Source organism: Melospiza melodia, chromosome 4, assembly GCF_035770615.1.
Source record: "Melospiza melodia melodia isolate bMelMel2 chromosome 4, bMelMel2.pri, whole genome shotgun sequence".
NCBI lineage: Eukaryota > Metazoa > Chordata > Aves > Passeriformes > Passerellidae > Melospiza > Melospiza melodia.
In genome coordinates this window covers 60,571,510-60,593,637 of record NC_086197.1, presented here as the reverse complement: position 1 = coordinate 60,593,637, position 22,128 = coordinate 60,571,510, and the positions used below count along the sequence as shown (strand labels likewise).

General features: G+C 40.5%; 2 protein-coding genes across 5 annotated transcripts in view; one reads left to right on the top strand and one right to left on the bottom strand.

The window, feature by feature from the left end:
- The window catches only part of PLEKHG7 (pleckstrin homology and RhoGEF domain containing G7), a 28,998-nt gene extending 16,394 nt beyond the window's left edge, over positions 1-12,604 (top strand). The window contains exons 8-15 of the mRNA XM_063155868.1: positions 745-858; positions 2,504-2,678; positions 4,060-4,175; positions 4,931-5,024; positions 5,490-5,569; positions 6,845-7,004; positions 10,898-10,995; positions 12,497-12,604. Coding sequence (XP_063011938.1) covers positions 745-858; positions 2,504-2,678; positions 4,060-4,175; positions 4,931-5,024; positions 5,490-5,569; positions 6,845-7,004; positions 10,898-10,995; positions 12,497-12,604 — 945 coding nt within the window. The remainder of the gene's footprint in view (positions 1-744; positions 859-2,503; positions 2,679-4,059; positions 4,176-4,930; positions 5,025-5,489; positions 5,570-6,844; positions 7,005-10,897; positions 10,996-12,496) is intronic.
- Positions 1-22,128, bottom strand: part of EEA1 (early endosome antigen 1) — a 195,867-nt gene that overhangs the window by 113,475 nt on the left and 60,264 nt on the right. For 3 of the 4 annotated variants that reach the window (XM_063154909.1, XM_063154910.1, XM_063154911.1), the window contains one exon: positions 14,368-21,172. In XM_063154909.1, the coding sequence (XP_063010979.1) occupies positions 21,050-21,172 (123 nt within the window). In that variant the 3' untranslated portion in view covers positions 14,368-21,049. Of the gene's footprint in view, positions 1-14,367; positions 21,173-22,128 lie in introns of those variants that run through there. The other variant, XR_010027587.1, reaches the window with a different exon arrangement.

Below are 22,128 nucleotides of genomic sequence, written 5' to 3'. Positions count from 1 at the left end.
GTCTGTGTGGGAAACAAGGCATTTGTCTGAACAGCAGTCTGCAGGAGTTCTAATTCCTGCTCAACTTCCCAATGCCTGTAAAGCTGGAAATATTAGTCAAGATGGAAAATCAATCGATTGACAGAACCTTCCCTAGCAGTAGAGGCCATTAGAAAACTTCTGGGAAATACCAGAAGACCCTGCCTCAGTGTTAAGATTTTTAATGGAGTCATTCAGGCTAGAGCTTGGTTTCCTGCCCCTGTGAGCTCTTACTCCAGGTGCTCTTATTGATAATGTTTGTGTAGACAGACAAAATCCCAGACAAAGCTGCATTTCATCATGCATAACATTCAACATCTCCAATGTAAATGAGGCTATCCTGTTATTTAGAAATAACATGCTCAGATATGATGCCATGCTACATGAAGTCATCAAAGCTGTTTCAGAAATAATGGGTTTCATTTTCAACTTCCATATGAATTTCACATCATTTATTTCTAATGAGAACAAAGTCTAAGATTGTGTCACACCTCTGTAGATCTGTTAAAACTGTACTCCTATACATTACTAAAGCATTGTTGTGGCATTTTTACTACTTTACAGTTTTATTGCTGCTTAAACTGCCCTTTACTTTTTTAATTCCCTCTTTTCCCATTTTCCTAGGTACAGGGAAATCTCATATAAAATGCACATTACAACCCCAAAACTCCTGTTTCTCCCTTTGTCAATTTTCTTTCTTGATAAATTTCCAAACCTTTTCTGCAGTTTTTTCAGGGTGACCTCTGTGAGACACACCAGATTTATTGCCTTAATTACACCTCTGCTGTCTTCTACTTGGAAAAGCTGAGACAGAGAGAAGATTTTGGCATCTACCTGAAGGTAAAGTGATGGTTTTATTGTTACTGCTGTTCGTGTTGTTGTTGTCTTCAGCCTTCCTACCTTATGACAGGATTTTAACAGCAAACTAGGAACGTTTATTAGAATCAAAACTGTGTAGACAGCATTTCACATGGATTTTTTTGAACTGCAGAGCCTATCACTGATTGGAAGTCACCCTTCTGAGTGTATGTTCACCTGCATGTGTGAAAGTCCCTACCTGTAGTTTAGAACAGATAAGGGGGGAAGAGCTGGGCTGCCTTTTTGCAGGCAGAAGATACAAACTACTAGCCTCTTCCATGTGTTTTGCACGTAATCTCTTGACTCAATCACCTCCACCTTAACAAAGTGAAATGGTTACAAGAAAAAAAACTAACACAAAAATCAATTTCAAATGTCTTACTTTGGCAAAAGATCTGTAAGGGAGAATTTACCTCCCTCTTAGGTTGGAAAGAGCAATCACTGGACTCTTTATCAGTTGCAGCACTACAACAGGTTTTGTCTTCGCTGACACCAGCAGTGCAGGGGTGGGGATCTCAGGCTCTGCTCTTTCTGGCATCACTAGCAGACCAGTGTGTCTTGTAAATACTTAAGATTAATCTTCAATATTACAGGTTTAGAAAGAGAAACCTCAAGTAGTGGGCTTTTGTCACAGGCAGCCCAAAACTGGGAGGACATCTTTTTATGGCAGGCAAGTTCTGCAGCTTGGGCCTTGAGGTTTCACATTGCATACATTCACATACAGGAAAAATGTTCCCCACTGGCAAGTAGCAGTGACCCCAAAATATAAGGTGGCTTTCAAACCTAACTCAGGTTAATTTTGTCAGGAAGACCTGAGAAAATTAGAACAGCAGATAAATAAGAGCCTTACTGGATATGACAGCATAGCCACAGCATCTGGAATGGTAAGCAGCAATGCAGAAACTGAATCTGGAGGGGCAATGCAACTTCCCCTGTGGAGAGCTGTCCTTGGCTTGGCTGGGATACTGTTAATTTTGTTCCTAGTAGCTGGTGTAATGTTGTGGTTTGCATTTAAGATGAGAGTAATCCTGATAACACACTGATGTTTACTTGTTGCTAGGCAGTTTGCATTAAATCAAGGACTTTTCTGTCTCTCACCACCACCAGCAAGGACTCTGGTGGGCACAAGAAGTTGGGAGGGGACACAGCCACAGCAGGTGACCCCAAGAGACCCAAGGGGTATTCCATGCCATAGGGTGTCATGCTCAGTACATAAACTAGAGGGAAAGCTGGCTGGAGGGGCCTCTGCCCTGGGACTGGCTGGGCATGGACCAGTGGGTAGTGAGCATTGTGCACCACCTGATTTGTATATTCTGTTATTTTTTTCCCCTTCTGTTTCCATTCTATTAAACTGCCTTTATCTCAAACAAAAACTTTATTTTTTATTTCCCATTTCTCTTCCCCATCCCACAGGAAGGAGTGAAGAGTGAATGAGTGGCTGTGTGGTTTAGATACTTGCTGGGTTAAACTATGACAAGAAATTCATAGTGCCCTTGTTCTCACTGAGAAACTCATCTTTCATTAGTCCCTGTCTCGTTACAATCAGCTAATGCTGCAGAAAACTGTTTGCTACCTCCTAGCCAGAAGGAAGCTGAAGCCTAAGGCACATTTTCCTTGTCTTCAGCAGTGGTGTGAACAAAATGAACAGTGCAAGAGGTTGCATCTGCCAGAGCTGCTGGTTGCTCCTCTGCATCGACTGACGCGGTATCCCCTTCTCCTCAACAACATCTGGAAGAGGACCACTGATGAAACAGAGAAAAGTTTTATCCAGTCACTTAAAGAGAAGGTGGAAAAGTCTATAAGTAAGTAACAAAGGTTAGAAGTCAAGTATGCAGTTAGAAATTAGGAAGTTACATGGCTTTTTTGTGCCTGTCCTTTGAAGCGTGAATTGGTAAAGTGTCTCTGCAGAAAAGCAGCAAGGATGTGTGTACCTTCCTACAATCCTGACCCTCATTCTGTAGGGAATGATTTGGGCCACCTTGTGCTGTCAAAGCCTCTCTGAGCAATGTCACAGGACTCCCAAATCAGTGAGTCACCTCTATTTTCTTAGAATCATCTGCAGTGACAGGCAAAAAATTAAAAGCAGATCTCAAATTGGACCATATGAAGAAAGATCCCAAACAAAGAAGTCTTTCAGTTGGATTTATGTCTAAGGAGGATTTTTTTAGGGCTGATCCTTAATAGGATAAATTTTCTCTCACAAGGGGAATATTATGTCCATGACCTTTCACTATTGACAGGTCCGACTATGTAAAGTTGTCTCAGCTACAGATTATTATTTATTGCATAAAACAAGAGGCTGGTTCAGATATTAATTTTTTTCCTGAATTTTTAAAAATATATAATATTTCTATATTTAACATATATAAGGACAGCAGTTTTAGGTGTGGCCCCAAAAGACCATGAGATGTGTGGAGAGTATTACTGGCAGAATGAAGAGGTCCTTCCAGAAATTAGACGCCTCTGGATGAAGGAAACCAAAGATAGAAGGGTGACCCATCTTTACTCACAGACACCTGACAAGTTTTGTTCAGTGAACCAGTAACATAATAAACAGTTGTAGTCTAAGCACTCCCCTTCTGGTGGGGAGGTATGTGAAAACCATTATCTGAAACCATTATCTGCAATATCACTCCACCCAAAGACTTGAAATTTCAGTTGCAGGTCCATTAAAGCTTTGCCCATAATGGCTTTGAATCAGCAAAGACACAGTCCCCATTTTTCACATTTTGAGGGACCCCCACGTCAGTCACTTCTGGCAACACTTCCTCTGAAATTAATTCTCATTAATTTCAACAGTCTTTTTATCAGGCTCTATATAATGAAAAATATTTTTCTCTCACTATACCAGACAGTTTAGGATGACAGAACTTTTTTTGTAGACATTTTTAAGATTACAGTTTAATTGAGTTTTATATGATTTCCTGTTCCCCAGACAGATTAGTAAACACAATTTTTTCATTTAGCAGTGAATTTTAGCATCTTTGAATGCATGAATTTAAATTCTGTCCTTGCTGATCTAAGTAGAGTTTAGCCATTTTTTACAATGAGATCAAGATTTCACCTGGGGCCTCACATGTGAGGTACTTCAGCTTTCACAGGAGAAAATTGGTATTCAGCATCTTCTAGAAACAGGACTGCTTTTGCCAGCCCTGGGAGTAACTGGTGTTTCACACATTTCAGGGGATCTGGAAGGAAAAGTCAAGTGGTTGGATAACTTTCAGAAGTTCAGGCAGCTGCAAGAGGTCATAATTTGGCCTCAGGTCTGGGATCGTGACAAAAGGTTCTTTGTTCCAGAGGTAAGCAGATTTTAAAAGAGGTTTTTTTCTTGAGGAGGGTTTAGTTTCCTGTCTGTCTTCCTAGTGTGGTCTAAAGCTGGCTGGTTGTCTGTATTCTAGCTAGTGGAGATGGCTCTGCTCTAACAGGGGCAGCTGCAGCCTGGGCACTGAGTGCTGTAGCTGAACACACACAGTGCCTTGGATGGCAGCATGGGTTGCTCTCCACATCCAGGAGAGGGCAATGATACAGTCCAGGGGGACTCTACCATATTTGCTTTTAGGGGACAGAAGGAAATGGGATAGATGTAAGTATTACCAGCATTCAATAAAGTAGAAATGATTTGCCTCTTTCACTTCTCAAGCTGAGCCAAAGAACTTCCCATTTACACTTAAAATGCATTGCAAAAAATCACACAGCATACCTGGGTGTGCACGTTTTTGCCGTACCTACCCAGACAGATTTTAAGCAGCACTATCGTAACATCATCAAGTGGGCCCCACCTCAAGGATTATGTCTGTTCACATACAGGGCTGCAAACACCATTAAACTCAATTTGGAAAAGTAAAACCCAGCTTAACATTTCAAAAGCATAAAGACATTTAAGCAATAGCACTGCTGAAGAAACACAGGCATGCTCAGTTATCAGCTGTGTGATGTACTTAGCCTGAGGTAAGAACACAAAAATGCTCATTTTGTTTAGCTGCTGGTTGCTTCCCTGTTCATCATCCATTATGCATGATTCCCCCATTCTCTTTCTCTCTTTTTTTGGGTCAAGTGTTTGAAGCAAAACTTAAGAGAAAACAGCAGTGAAAACATTTTGTCTTCAGCGAACAGACTTCTCCTTCATGAAGGGAAGCTGATGCTAGCAGGTAAAGTCCCTGATCTCCTGGTGTCCAGAGATAGCTTAACAGAATTATACATTGTTATGGCAGATCTAGAATGAACCTCTGCAACAGCATTTGGGCAGGTGCAAGAAGGTAAAAGCAACCCCATAGTTTATCAGAGAGAAACTGAGATACATCCAAGCTGCCAATAGGATGATAGTCTGTATGATTGTTTATTGTCCTTTTTCCTGGCAAGCAAGGAATTGTTATATCAGAATGAGGTAGCCGCTACAAGGTACAAATTTAGTAGCCAAAATGACTGAGACGTATGATTTAGTGCATTTGAGAATGCACACTGGAGGACAAGTAGTTGTGAACTATACTGGAGACAAGGCTTCTTTGTTAAAAGCATTCTGTAAGGTGCAGTGATTCATAGATGTGCCTCATCTTAGAAGTAGCAATTCCTTAAATAATCACACCATAAAACTGATTTTTTGTTTTTCTTCTCAGAAAGCACAAGGCTCCTTGATGTCTACCTCTTTTTATTTGATGATTTCCTACTAATTACCAAAATTAAACGTAACAAAAAGGTAATAATGTCTAGAGATATACATGGTTGCAGTTGTTACATTTTTTTAACTTTTGGATGGCTTTTGAATGTACTTTGCAAGATTGATCTAATTATAAAAATACGAGATGACTAATCAGCATGAAGAACAGCTGATACTTCCTCATGTGACTAGCAAACCATAACACTGATTCAAAAGCCTGCTTCTAGGCTCAGCATGGTACAGGAACACTATTACTGGCAGAATTTACATTACAAGACCTTAATATCTTCCTGATGTTGTTCTGATGAGTTGGATTCCTAAAGCACAGAAAAATTTCAGGAATGTAAGACTTTTTATAATGGTCCCTGAAACCTGAGAATTTTTTATCCCAGAGATATCAGAACTGTTGGAAAGAAGAAAAAAAAAACTTAAAGGAAAAAACAGGGAAAAGCAAAAATTATATAAGATTGGCTGTACTGCTTGTTGTCCTCTCTTTGCCTTGATTTCCCCAAGTTTGAAATTGAAATATAATTACTCATTTTAAGAAAATGTTTCTTGATGAATGATTATGTCATAGAGTTCTATAGATGATAAATATCTCTATTTAGACACCAACAGAAGAACTGGACAACCTGAAATTCCTAAAGCTCCAGCAGGAGTGCATTTAGCTAATTAAGTTAATGACTGATGTAAACTGAGTCTAAATGAACCTTGATAATCTCCCAGGTTTTTTGGTTTGTTTTTTTAAAGAAGCAGGTGTTCTGCTTTAGAGAGAAAGGAGATAAAGAAAGCATGCAGTGAGACGTTTTAGACTCGCAGCACCATCCCTTAGCAACAAGGCTGGTGAGGGAAGCAGAAATTCAAGGGACCTGGTACCCTTAGGCAAATCTCTTTGAGGGCTGTCCCAGGGACATGTGTTGGAGAACCTTCTGTGAAGGGCTGCAACTCATCTGGAGCTCCAGGGAATCTGTCCTGTGCATATGCATGAGGAGAGATAAGGAAACTTACCCCCAAGAGAAGGAGAAAAAAAAACTGCTATTAAAATAAAGAGGGAAAGGGGGAAAATACTTTTGGAATGCCTATGACTGTCTTCTGCTTGTGGACTTGTATTGTGTTTCTTTTTAGCTTTTTCATGCAAAGTGTGACCTTGCAGGAGAGTTCCAGGTACCACTCAGTTTTTCCAAGGTTCCTCAGGCAAATAAGATCTCTGTGTATCCTTGATAAGAGAAAGCACATAATTTAGAGTTGTTTAGTGCCTATACCTCATGAGCAGATGGCGGACAACCTGCTAACCAACTTCATTTCTATTCCCAGAAATATGGAGGTTCAGACACCAGCTTAATCCCCATCTGTCCTTCCCTCACTCCTGAGCTACAGTCCTTCATAAGAGAGGGGGGATTTTGCACAGTCCTAGACCAGCCCATCCCACTAGACAGACTCATACTGAAAAATGTTGAACCCATCCAAGTTACAGGTAAGTGCCTGCATGCACACCATGCCTGTTATGAACGCCTTCATAAACACCATGTCAATGCACTGTGTGTGTGGCAGCGTAAGGACAAGCTGCTGTTTGCCCACAAACCACCCCCAGACGCCTGGAGTGCAAACACTGGTGCCTCAGCCCTGCCTGGCTTCACAGCTCTGCTCCTGCTGGGAGGCATGAGCTGCTGCCTCAGACTCCACAGCCTGCAGCCCCTGCTGCCAGCAGTGACTCACACACGCCAGTGACTGTCACATACTATCCATTCACCCCAGAGGAGGCAGCAAGACTCCAATGACTTCTTTCTCGCAAGCCAAGTGTTCCCTTTCCTAACTGTCCTAACATGGTCTCTCAAACCAAGGGTATCTCAAACCCCAAATCTTTCAGTTCACCCCAAGAACATTTTCAGTCCCCTACTAGCTTTGCAACATTTTTTCAGCTGCACCACTACATTGTTCTTCCAGATATCCTCCCACATAACACAGCAGCCATTCTCAAGGAGGCTGGAGAGGAGATTTACCTCCTGCTACTGCTCCTACTCACATCTCCACCAGCTCCTGAGAGAATGGAATTCACCCAGCACACATCAATGCTTCCTCGCTCTCAGACATCCAAATGCATCACTGGGGAATACTTCTCCTATCCCTGCTGCTGTGCAGTTGGGTGTGAAGAAGGGCTGACTGCCACAGAGAGTGACCAGCCTTACCCTGCCAAAACAAGGTTCCTGAAGTCACCAAAATCAGATTTTGGGTCAGGGAGCAGGCATGCACCATCAGGACTCCCCTTGGTCTGAACCTGTGACGCAGCAGGCTCCCACACACCTCACCCTGGTGGCGAATGGTGCCACATCCCCTTGGTGGCCAGTCACTAGTGATGCTCCCCAGGGCTCAGTATTGGTGCTGGTTCTGTTTAACACCTTCATAAAAGACGTGGATGAGGGGAGAGAGGGAAGCTTTAAGCCACACATGGCATTAATTTGGGTGGGAGTGTTGATCCAGTGGGAGGTAGGAAGGCTCTGCAGAGGGATCTAGACAGGCTGCATCAATGGGCTGAGGCCAAGTGCAAGAGATTCAGTAAGGTGAAGTGCTGTGTGCTGCACTTCAGTCACAACACCATCAGGCAGCATTATGAGCCTGGGCTGGAAAGCAGCCCAGAGAAAAAGGACCTGGGGTGCTGGCTGACAGCCAGCTGAACACGAGCCAGTGTGTGCCCAGGTGGCCAAGCAGCCCAATGGCATCCTGGCCAGCATGAACAATAATGTGACCAGCAGGACCAGGGAAGAGATCTGTACTTGGCACTGGTGAGACCACAGCTCAAATTCTGTGTCCAGTTCCAGGCCACTCTCTACAAAAATACATTGAAAATCCAGAGTGTGCCCAGAGGGGAGCAGTGAAGCTTGGGAAGGGTCTCAAGAGTAAGTCCTAAAAGGAGTGGCTGAGGAATCTGGGGATGTTTAGCCTGGAGAAAAGGGGTGATATCATCACTCCCTACAACCACCTGAAAAGAGGCTGTAGCCAGGTGGGAGATGGCCTCTACTCCCAGGCAAGCAGCAATGGCACAAAAGGAAATGGCCTTAACCTGCACCAGGAGAGGTTCAGGATGGACACCAGAATATTTTCACAGAATGGGTGGTTAAGGATTGGAACAGGCTGCCCAGGGAGGTGGTGGAGTCAGCACCCCTGGAAGTGTTCAAGAAATGACTGGAGGTGGCACTTAGGGCTGTGTTCTAGCTGACACGGTGGTTCAGTCAAAGGTTGGACTCAATGATTTTGGAGGTCTTTTCCAGCCTTAAGGATTCATTGATTCAGTCTAACACTGCCAAGATCACAGGAGACTCCTATATCAAAGAGAATGAAAAGAAATACAAATCTCTGGGCTCCAGGGTCGTCCTATCTTAAAGATTGAAAAGAAAAGCTTAGGGAGCTACAGTGCTCTGTGAGAAAGCAATAGATAAGGAAAATCAACCTAGAGTCTGTAAAATTTATGATAACTTTGAAATACATTCACCCAGACTATTTAGCATTCAGCATCAATGCTGAGAGGATATAAAGGTAGGCAATAAAAGGCAAATTACTAAAGACAAGATAAGGGGATGAACACAAAGAATAATAACCTTTTTTTAAAACATGTTCCAGGCACTGTCTGCCTGTCTAATTAGCTCCCCTACCAAACCAGTAGAAATGGAGCAAAAGTACCAGCCACCTCTTGCCTGCAGGTTGGAGGGGAGGGCAGCCCCACATCCCACGGAAGCCCAAGCTGAATGCAAATGCAGGGCCAACAGCTCCTTGGGTGCTGGAGAAGGCAGTGCAGTCACCCTCCAGTTTGCACCTAATAGATTGGCCATAAAAACCGTAATGGAGATGGAAATAACATTTCTGGATTTTTTTTTTCCCAAGCCAGCATTTCCCATAGAGATTCCTAACCAGGGTCTTTCTATCTCTGTGATCCAGCTGCAATCATCAGAATAGAAAAAGCTGCCTTTGGCATTCCAGCCTAGGCTCTGTCCACTGGCTATGACCCTTCCCTGCACCCTTGGCCTCATTACTTGACTTCTCTCCCATATATTCTTACCAGCTTTACTAGAGCTGTAGCCATGGCAAGTGTTACTCACTTGTAGTCTCACAAGACCTTGGAAGCCCCATCCTAAGACAGGACCCCTTGGGGTGAGGTACAATAAAAACAGTGAGAAAAATTACTGTAGGGAGATTGCAGTTCGGATTCCCACCATTCTTTGTAAAACAACAAGCAAACATTCCAGTGTCAACAGAAAATATCCCATTGCAGGAGAAAGAAAAATATTTAATATTGTCTGGAATGTGTGACCTTGGGGAACATTGCCAATTTATCTCCACTCTCAAAGAGACTTTTATTACTGGTGGCACTAAAAGATTAGTTAGCATGTTCTCAGAAAGGTCATATGATCCATCACATTAATCAAAACTGAAATCCTGATTTTTGATCTAGCAAGTACTTTTGCTTCTGTTAGTTTGCTGAAGGCTGACATCACTTTGAAAATAAACAAAGCTCAATGCAAGTACTAGAAAAAAAATATATGTTGCAATATCCTACAAATATCCTACAAATATCCTTTTGGCAGCAGGCTGATAATTCTTTTCCAAAGCCTTCTATGCATTAGTGAAGGAATAGAAGATAAAATGATGAGTTCATAACACCAGGAAGGTACCCTAAAAGGAGAACTACCTGCAAACACCATGACAAGAGATATAACTTTACATGTAAATACAATAGTAGGAACCCAGCTCTGAAGGTTGTAAGCAGCCGCATTCTTTCTGATTAACCTCCCCCTTTATTCCAGATGTGTGACATTGGTGTCACTTTGTCCCCTTGCAGAGAAATGCACTACATGATGCTCACAGTCACCCTCATGAACAAAAGTGTGGCAGGGAACAGAGGCACTATGCCTGGGCATCCCCAGGAGCACCAGCTCAGGCACACACCCAAGAAGAACCCAAAGACAGCACCAGCCACTTCCCCATGTGCCAGCCATCATACAGACTTAAATAAAATAGGACTTCTCTTTTTGATTTTTGATATTTGTTTTTCTTTAACTTCAGTTAATATTTAGGCCACTTTGAAGGGAAATATTTCTTAATGATCCTGAGGTAGACTCAAAAGCATCTTAGCTGCACAATGATGAAGCAACTAAAATTTTAAAAATGCAAGTAGAATTTACATTTTGAAATAAGAAAGCTTCCTACACAACAAAATTAACTCACCCTATGAGGGTGCAATTGCCCTTTTAGAAATAAAAAAAGATGCTTACATATATCATTTCTTTGATCATAAACAATGAAAAAATTGGATATAAAACTGGACTGACAGTTGTACAAGGTGCATTTATATCACTTCTTTACATTTTTCCACAGTCTTCAGCCTGCGAAATGCTTTTCTAATTCAGCATGAGAACAGGTATCGGCAGTGCATAGCACTCTTCTTGCTACAAGCTCAGACAGAGACTGCCAAGGTAGGTAACATCTTTTTTTCTTCTCTAATTACCCAACTATGCTTTCCCTAAAGGAGGGTGGCAGCCTAAAAGTGGTCATGCTGTGATAAGAATCTCTTACAGTTGTGACACTTGACCAAAACTAAAACAAAACAAAATAACACCCCAGTGCTCTGGCTCACATATTTGTTACAGAATTTTTGCTGCTGAACATGTTCCATTTTTCTATCAGGGTGGTTAGCAGGGCATATCCTTGTTGAAAAACATTATCAATTCTGATTGCAAAAAGAAATAAATATCCATTTCTTGTGTCACAGTAGATGCTCAGGCCCTCCAGAGCAGTCAACACCAAAACAATCCCCCCCTACACCCAACTCACATGCAGTAGTACTCAGATCAGAAAACTGTCTCATGCTCATCTATTCAAAACATGCATTTTGCCATTTCAGACTGAACAGATGGTATGATTAATTCCACTGTTACATAAATTTACCCCTCATTTTCACACCATGTCACATTACTAGTAACAGCAGTGTGTATAACACCTGAAAGTGTGTTGGGCACTTCACAGTATTTTGCTTTCTCATGTAAGTTGAATTTCCTTCTCTAATACCTAATGCACAGACATTTGATAACCACAAATACTAATTCTTACAAGTAAATGGTGGTAGACTTGTTCGAAAAGAAACACTGAGTGAATTCTTTCCATTTTCTAGTCACTGGCTGGTACTTGGAATAGCTATCCACTCAAGAAGTCATTACTTTCTCCTGTTACTGAAATACGACCTTCCTTTTCCAAAACTGCCTTCATACCAGGGCTACCATCTTCTCAATGTCATAGAATCACAGAATAGTTTGGGTTGAAAGGGCCCTTTAAAGGTTTTAGTCCAAAGGATAAATCCTCTTAGGGTTAGTCCAATGTCTAATCATAGCAATTCAGAGACAACTCAACTTCTGTCACCAGACTATCTGGAGAGAAGGAAGTTACATATTTGAAATTATCTCTACATCACTCCCTGTCCTCATACCTGGATGACAGCAAACATAGACCTGAATGCTGTCAGCATGATATAGAAACTGAAATTCAGTTGGCAGCACATGGCAGATCTTGGAGGGGACAGAATTTGTGATGCTGATAGAACGGAAGCTGTCGTAATCAAAAAAATGAGGAACCCAACTGCAGGGACAGCGTTAAGCTGATGAATAAACATCACAAGAAAGGGGTGAAATAGCCTGTAACAAACTTCACCATTACAAACAGAGCATTAAAATCCTACCTTCCAACCAAAAATAGAAGCATTTGCTGGAAATCCCTGGCCTCAGACACAGATTCCAGCAGCATGTAGTGGCCTGAACAACTGGGAGAGTCTCAGTTGTGGGATAATTCAAGTTTCCTTCAGCAATTATGAGCACAAGCCTGAAGAGAGGCTAAATAAAACTAAAGGCTCTGGATGTTTATGCATCTAACTTACTGGAAAATTTTTAGGTTGTCTTGGTTTACAAGTATTTTTTCTTGTTACAGAAAGCATGGATGTCACAGATAGAAACAGCAATCTCCAATTACACCACACAACATGAAACCAAGAAAAGAACTGCTTTCTGCTTCCCTGTTGAATCCTCTGAAATTTAATAATGTCAGCATTGCACTGATAGAGCCAGTGGAAGATTATTGTGGTGATAATATAGTTATTTTATAATAAAAATACAATGCCTTAGGTCTCTGAAGCTAACAAATTTCTGACTTGACGAAAGTATGGTGCATAGACCACACCATGTAGGAATAAATTGGAGGAGAGGAATGAGCCATGCAACAAATATGTCACTCCTAAATGCTCCTTGCTTCACCTAGCGAAGGTTCTTGCCACCCAAGGAAGTTTTAATAGAGCTTGTCATTTCCTAGAAAGCATAACAGGGAAAAAAACCCTATGTTGGTAAGGACAATTCATTCACCAGAGAAGTTTAGAAGGGTTATTGCATCATTCAAACTGTTTTAATAAATTTCATTAAATTAGAATTGTGTAGCCATAGCTTCTGATATTTATGTGTCTCTACCCAGTAACCTGTAATATCCCAAGATGGTTTTTGCATTAATACTGAGTGTGTGGATATATGTATACATATGTATGCACTTACCTGGTCCAGTGCTCTCCAGATACAGCCTGGCCACTGTGATACACAAATTCCTGCTCTTCCCCTGTGTCTATCATGGGCAAGTTTTTCCTTCCTGGCAAAGGAACAGCCATCAGGTTCCATGCCAAGGGGGGGATGTGTGAAGCAGGAGGGCAGAGCAGAGTGCAGACAGATCTGCACCAGGGCATTACACAAGCTGCCAATGCCTTGCCACAACTTGGCTGACACAGCTGTGCTCCATCTCCTGATCCCATGCTCAGCTGCACACTGCATCACACCAAAGGCTTACCAGAACCTCAGAGCATCCTGAAACCAGTGCTGACAGGACAAAGGTATTTCAAGCCCAGAGGAGCCACACCTGACAGATTAAGGTGTGTGCTTTATGTGCTTGGCAGAAGGGAGAGGGTATTTCACTTTGGATACTTTTTATCAAAACAACCTTTAGCCAGGTCTACTCAGTTTAGCAGACAAGCAGTCATTCCTGGCCAGCATGTCTCCAAGGAGGAGAGCCCAGGGGAAGGCAGTATTTACACACAGGCTTGTCTTCCTGGAGATGCAAGCTCAACAGGCTCTTCTGTGGTGTCAAGGGAAACATACCTCAGGAAGGAGCTGAGGGAGAAATTGACTTCCCAATTCAAACCCAATTTCAGAGGAAACCTCTCTTGTCCATCTTTCTCCACATCCACACAGAGCCCCTGCTTCAATAGCCAAACATGGTTTGTTTGGTTGTGCCTCCATAATTCATTAGTGGCTCAGGACTGATCTCCCACATTAACCATCTGGCTTCTCTCTGCAACACAGTTCCACCCTGAAAGAGCTTTCCATTTCACAAGTGAGACCTTTATTGGTCTAAAAAATAAAACAAGTGCTACTTTTTGAGTTTTCCAGTTATGCCAATTGTCCAGCTGCATCGACTGTGATGTCAGAACACAGCCAGCGACAGAAGGACTTCCACCAAATGTGGGATACTCAGCAGCCTTGCACAGCTATTGGGAATGAAAAGACTACTCTGAATTTAACCTGTGAAAAGAACAGATTTGAAAAACAGTCATTATTACTGTGTTCTCAGGAATGTCAAAGCCTTTGCTGCAGCTCCCTGCAACTCTAAGAAACTGGAACATTTAGCTTGCTCTTACATGTGTGTAAGAACAGTTCATCTACAAGAACAGTACATCTATAGTTGTAAAACTATATATCCACCATTTCAATGTATCTTTGCTGTCTGAAACAGAGCAAGGTAGTTTTGAATGATATAACCTGGTCTATTAGAAAGGTCTAATTTTTTTATTATTATTAATAGTCATTCCTTTAACATATTAGAAAAGAAAAATGACATTTCAGCAACAATTCATCATAGTTTATACAGAACCCGTTGATGCATGGTGTCACCTTCCCATTCAAATCCACAGCCACCTTCCAGATCACAGAGTTTAAGAATTACAGTGCACACTGGACTAAATTCTTTCACAATATAAGGCACAACTACATGATCACAAGTAGTAAACACAAACACTGAAAGCAGAACTTAGAGAATAAAACTTCAATTAAAAAGAAATAAAACCAAAACAGACTCATGCAAAAAATCTATCTACACCTACCAAGATGGTATGATCCAGTTTAGAAGTACAGTACTCTGTAAGTAAAACTGCAACATAAGTCTTTTATAATACATTACTTCTAAATATCAAGTAAAAACTTATATTTTTTTCCATTTATATTTTATACAATTATACAGAAATTAAGCTGTATGAACAATATTCACATCTGCAATAATAAACTGATCATTAAAAGTCAGAAAAGAGGCAAATGAGACCATGTAATTTGTGGCACGCATCCATTACAGAACACCATTCATCAAGTTCACATCTCGAGTACTGCAGGAAAAAACCACGGCCGAGTGAATGGTACATTTGGTGACTGAGGCTATCTGTAACCAAACAACAAATCTCCACACAAAATTGGTTTTACCCAGCAGACCTTAATTATGAAAGCTTGTGGATGTGATTTATTTCCTGTCCAGCAGCTAGAGTTTGCAAGGTTGAAACTACAGAAGTTAAAAGAATTTAAGAGAATTCACAATAACTTGAAACTGTTGGATTATTTCAAATACACATTAAAAAAAAAAAAGTTAACTATTTTCCTTTTTGGTGATAAACTTTTGCAATTTTGGCATTCACTATAACTTTTACATAACATGACCGTGAGAAAACCTTATTAAACTTACCTAATGTTTGAATTTCACATTGAGAGGTAGCTTAAATTAAATCTTATATGATGGCATCAAATGGGGGGGGGGGGGTGTGGTGTGACTTTTTTTGTGTTTTTTTTTTCTTTTCTTACAAAAGTGACTATTTCTATACAAGCAGCATTTTGGACATATTACTATAAAAAGTTCTGGTATTTGCTAACCCAGCGAGATGCTCTTTCAAACATCCTTTTTGTGCCAGGAATCAAGCTCCAGCGTGGTGCAACGGAGGACTTTGCCATGAAGCCAACAGCAGTGGCCTGGACCTGCCAGCACTGACCTGTTGACATTTAACAATGAACATCCTTTCCCAGCCCTCTTTACCCAAAAAAAAAAGCACAAAATACAGACAAATTTGGTTTTAGTTTTAAGTTTCCGTCACAGGGGGAGGGAAAATTGGAAAATGTGCCTTCCAGGCTCCTGCTTTCATACAACATTGATCCAAAGGGGTAGCAGGGCTTCATCAGTCTTTAAATCCATAGACACTTCTCTATCCACTGCATAGTGAGTGTGTAGTATGTGGGGAGCTACAGACAATATGCAGAGTTTATTACATAACCTACTACCTACACGCTTCATTATTGGGAACTTAAGTGGTATCTAATATTCTCTCTAAACATGCAAACTTTTTATTCAGTGTCCATTTAAAAAGAGACAGAAAAAATACCACAAAACCAAATTTCAATGGCAGGACTTACATGCAATTATAGCTGGTTTTGAAAAGTACATCAATTAGTCCTTTTGGAGTGCCTATGTTGGACAATAGTTTTAAACTCATTCTAAAATGGATGCTGAGGTCAAGACTTCAAAACCAAAGAGACAACTGGCAAGATCCTTGCAAATATGTAAAATTCTTTTTTTTCACTTTATAATCTTAAAATTAAGTTCTACAAAGACACGTGTGACTAACAAGGTTTTTGTTATATGTGCTCTCAGATGATGTGTTTTTGGTAAAAGGAACTGTGAGTGCAGTTCTCCTTAGGGCCAAATGTATACAGTGAAAAATCCAGCTGATTATAAACCTGCTGTCCAATGACTACAGCTAACACATGCCATGCACATGATGCCATTCCACTTACTATAGATTCTCTTAGACAGCAAAAAGTGCACAGTGCAAATGACAGTGTTGTTTCCTAGGTCTCTGACAATATGAGAGCAGGAGAGGTGGCACCTGGAAGAGTAATTTATCAGTTTCTACATACTCAAATCATGATATCATTCTTCTTGGCATAGTTTAGAATCTATTTGAACTTTAGGTCCAATATTTTTCTGTCCATCACTGAGTACTGGCCATAAAATTTTTAAGTTTTGCAACAAGCATTTGTTTCCACTCCATGGTGAACTGACAATAATCCAGAAAAGCAGTTGAGTTTTTTAGGTTCCTTTATGAATGTCACTTCTCTTACATCTAGCATGAGAAGCTCAATTGTTCTGGCTCATGTAATACAAACACAGAGAGGTTACTCCATGCTTCTGCTCCCAAATCCCTTCTTGCTTCACTAATAGGAAAGCTTTTCCAGTGAGGGTTCACAAACAAGCCTAATGGTCCCAAAGCCAACAATAGTTACTCATTGTTCTTGTGTACCTTGTGCTCCACACTCCATGGCAACTTGGTTATTTGACACCTTCCAAAAACAGAGGCAAAAACCCACATTTCACCCTACAGTCGTGGACATTTGTGCCAGAGAGTGAAGCCAGCTGAAAACTGAGATCCCTCTAAACCTCTTGCCTCTGTTGGAAGCTGCAGCAGAAAATTCCTTTTGTCTCTTCATCTCCAGACAGCAACTTTTCCTACTGTGACTCATTACTTTTATCCTCTTCATTCAACATTTGCAGAAGGGGGAAGATTACATGAAGGAGTACGTGGGGAGAAGAAATAAATAACAGTGAAGGAGAGCCAGCTAAGATCAAAAGTCTGCCACTGACCTCTGCAACGCTACCTGTCTCCAGTATGATGTACTGCTGACATGAGGCCAGAGTGGAACAGCAGGATTTGGCATTTGTGGGGCAAAAATCCAAGGGACTGTGAGTCTTTGACTGGGAAGAGAGGTGTTGTCTCCAGGAAGTTAAAAGAACCTCTCCCCACCCTTAGTGAGACCATCCTTTACACATTTACAAAAGCTTCTGTAGCTTATCTCTGCCCATGAAGCAGCTGGTCTCTCACATTCTTCCCCTGCAGCAATTCTGAATGTGGATGGAGTATCCTGCAGATGGCACAGTTTCAAGAACAAAGCCCACACTTCACTGTCCCATTCCTGATGCCACAGTAATGAGTAGCAATCAAAAGCTGCTTGAGGATCCCACAAACCTACTGGTTTGAGTGCTGGTTTTGCCATCATTTTCACCTCTTCCTGTAAAATGGCCGCTCCTCCGGGAATCAGAGCATTCTGCCTATTGCTAGAAGCTGTAAAAACACATAACTATGCATTCTCCAGTTCCAAGAGTCCGTCTCTTCTGCCATTTTATTATTTTTCCCCTCTGTTTCTGTGTCTGCAGTCTGAAAAATCAGTGAATTAAACTGTTTTGCCTGGAATCCTTTTTTTACTGTGGTAATAGTCACCAGGCTTTTTACTTTTTACTTGGTTTTCCAGTTACTTAGAAGGCAGTGGAACAAAAAGCCCACATTCCTACTGAAACATGCCCATCAAAACAGTCAGATTCTGCAAGCATATTTGTAAATACACAGCTTTTCACCTTCCAGTTTCCCTTATTATGGGATATTTTCTTGAGCTTGAACACAGATTCCAACCTGGCAGTGAAGCCAAGTATTATACAGTCAGTCTACCATCAACTTGTCAACAAATACAGACCAGCACTAAGAGTTACAAGTACAAAACAAGGAGCATGATACTCAGCCATGGAGTCATAAATTCACTTTTCGCAGTGAAAAGCTGTAGAAATCATGATCTATTGCTGCAGAATCAAAGCTCAAACATGAAAGTTTCTACCCCACTGCTCCTCCAGATTTTAACAATACTTCTTTCTACAAATGTGCATTCAAAAAGCATTTCCATCCCCTCTAAAAGCTGCTTATATAAACTAGGCAGCAAAAAGCAACTTTCAAAAATCAAGCTGGTTTTGCCCCTGAAGCTGAAGAGCTCCACTTCAAGGTGTGATCTGCAGTCAACCAACCGCACTGCTTCAGCAGCCTGCTGAGAAAGGCGACTCTGCTTGTCTTTATACAATGACATCCCAAAAGGCTGAATTAAGAGAGCTTCTAGAGCTTCCTTCCAGAGCTTCTACCATTGCAGAAGTCACTCCTGAGTTTTCATATGTTCCCAATCAAAAGCAAAATGCCTAAACACAACTGAATCTTCTAACCACTTTCCAAGTTCCACTCAAAGATCCCCATTTTCCTCTGCCTCATGTGTTTTAATCTCAGGCAGCTGTGGGAAGTTTCTCCCTTCCTGCTCAAAATCCCTCCTGTTCTGTGTGGCTGTCCTTCACCCAAAGAACAGCACAAGGCTCTTGTGTGTTATACAAAAGGGCAGAATGCATCTAGGCTGGAGCACAACCGTCACATCTCTACTTTTCCCACATTTCTGAAGCCAGAAAGACTATAAAGCAATTTTTTTTGTTTCTCTCAGTAAACAAATAAATAGAAAAAAAATTCCCAGAGGCAGAGATTCTGTTCATATTTTCTATTCAAAAGATTCTTATGCCTAACAGTTATACTGATGAGGAGAAACAGGGAGTCCAGAGGCTCTATTCATATGGAATTGTTGCAGCAGTTTGTTTTTCTTTTTTGAGCAAGCAACTCAAGTCAAACCAGAAAAGCAGGTCAGTGTTTTGAATGAACCACAGTTGCAACCCAAACCCTTTTACTATGACAAGAACAAGTCACATCATTCAGCTGGCTTCTGGGAAATAAGAACTGAATTTTAACAAAACTCCTTGACAGTGCAAATGTAGAACTTGCTGGGTAAGTTGAAAGAGGATATGAAACATATAGATCACTATTTCTGGAGTAGAAGGACGAAGTTTCCTCACTTGACAGTTAATCAAGACATTTTTTATAAAAAAGACACTTCTTCATTCACATATAGACTGTAACTAGATAAAAGCAAACAAATCTTCCTAATGATGACTAAGCTACCATCATTGTGACAGAATTCAATTCCTTGCCTCAGAAAAGAAGTAGAGGAATTCAGGACACAACTTTTTTCTCTGAACAGCTGGCAAAAATTGGTAAGATACTGAAGCATTTGAGGGGTAGAGAATTTATTAGGGTATTTAAGACAAAAAAAAAAAATTCCTAAATATTGGAAGGCATAACCCCTGCTTAGAAAATATAATCTTAAGGGTTTTGAAATACCAGACACAAAGGGAGGAAAAATCAGAGACAGGCAAACAAAAATGAAGAGGTGCAAACAAAATCACAACAAAAAAGAAGTATGGAGCCTGCACGAACTGTACAAGAAACTTCTGTTCCCAGTACAGAAAGCATGAATAAATATTTATTGTCATACATATTGGCCTCTTTGTTAGAACTATTTGGCTCATAACAAAGCCAGTTTTCCATTCTAAGCAGACTAAATCACCCAACTAACATAACACTTCAGAGCCCCTGGTAATGGGGGTCAGATGGAGTAATGGAAAAGTGACGCTTGTTAGGTGTTACAAGAGTTCAACTTCTTCCACCAAAAGCTGAGGAAGGGACAGAAGAAAAGGCCAGAAAAACTACAGCTGTCTCAAAAAATACTTTTTCTCAGTTGGATGCCTGGCTTGGAAGGTCTGGATGTCCCTTAGAACAGCAGTGATCTCTCAATGCTTCCAGGGTATGGGCAGGGGCAAAGATGTGCTACAGGCTTCTACCAGCATTGTTTGTTTGCTTTTTAATGCAAAAAAACATGATGTAAGAGTTTCTTGAATATTAAAATGTGTCAACCAAATTTGTAAAAGTGAAATCAATCACTATGGGATGAAATATTGTAATGCATAATATAATATTGCTACAATGCCAGATAAACTTTGTCTCATCACTTGTTCACACATAACTCTCTCAGAAAGACAGATGCACTCACGCACCAACTATGCAATAGAGCACATGTAAAGGTGTTCCAGCACCCAAGTGCTGTATTAGATAAGGACTTGGGTGCTAATAATACAAGTGGGCAAATAAACTGAGTTGAAGTTGAGTCCAGCAATTACCCTCATTGTGGAGTTCAAACTTCAGAAAGAAAAACAAGAACCAGAGAGAGAAAAAAAAAACAAATCACAGGGGGTTGTAAAGACCATCAGATACACAATCAAATGCAACAATTAGTTATGTTTTTACAGCAACATTTGATACATAAAATCCTCACAAGTTTTTGCATCTTCCTTTTTCTTTGAAGGAAACAAGAATAAATTCCAATATCACATAAATGCTGTTTCTCTTGAACAAAAAAATAAAAGATAAAAAAATACATTGTTACTCCTCTGTTTAAACTTTATTTACAAATAACTGGATATTTCTAATCTAGACATAAAAGCTCTTTCCATGATGAATGTCAGTAAGCTATGAATGATCTGAGCCCATGTCTCACGAAAAAATACAATAGTTTTGCTTGGTATCAATAAACATTTTAAAATATACTAGATTTTGCCAAGTGTTACAATCATTGTCCAAACTGAATAGTAGTCTGAGTGCTGAATGAAGTGCATCAACAGAAATAGTAAATTTTAGTGTAACATTTCTTTGTCACTCACGATAGCCAGTTATCCTTGCAAGTCATTAAAGCAAGTGTCGCAGACTCGGACAGGCTTCTTGGAAGAAGGAGTTAAGGCATTCTTTGCTGAGCACTCAGCACAAAAGATATTTCCACACTGTCTACAGTGATGCTGCAAAAGAGAAGAAACATACATGCTGAATATCAGTGGCAGTGATCACTAACAGAGACCACTATCATGTCAAGTCAACTCCCATGTTTCAAAAATTACTCTTAATTTTTAATTGGCAGTCACATAGCAGAGAGAAGGTAATTTCAGTAAATCCTTTCTAAAGGGTATATGATTAAAACATTCAGAAGTGCTTCACTGAGTCAAGAGAATATCTCAGTTTCAGAAAATAGAAAATAGTTCTATCTCCTCTTGAATTTGTTCTCTTGAGCTTGTTCTGGTCACATGAAATACCATCTTCTTATATGTAATTACCTGCTTTCACATTGAGAAGTATCCTTGAATCAAAGGATCCAGCAGTCTCTGTTCAAAGACTACCCAAAGAACATCACCAAAATAGTGCAGGCCAGGGGGAGTCACCTAGGACTATATCAGAAAGCTCTGCAAAAATGAACCTCACAAGTATCCCTCATCTACTTCATTGCCAAGCCACTTGTTGGAGGGGTGCTCATCTCTGGATGAATGGCAGACCCTGCCAATTGATGATAACATCTTAGCTGACCACAGCAGTTTTTCAAGCAAGGTCTGACTCCAGACCTAAAACACATCCAGTTGTTTCTTCTGCTCCATGTTTACAAATGTATAGTCACAAAGCACCAGATCATAGTGATGCCTCATATTTTCACACATATCTAATTTCAACCAAATTACATTCTTTTTATACCCATAAATCTATATATCCATATGGATATATGGACATATATATATATATCCATATATCCATAAATCTAGTTCAGATCAGTTATAAATATATTTTCTGTAAATATGCTTACAACAGTAATTTTGCCTGCTTGCTTTGGGAATTGAAGCATTTTAACTCTGTTTATAAACTGATGCTGCTAAAATGGAAAAAGAATCATGAATAAAGCAAGCTCCACAGCCATTATTTTTAATATGTT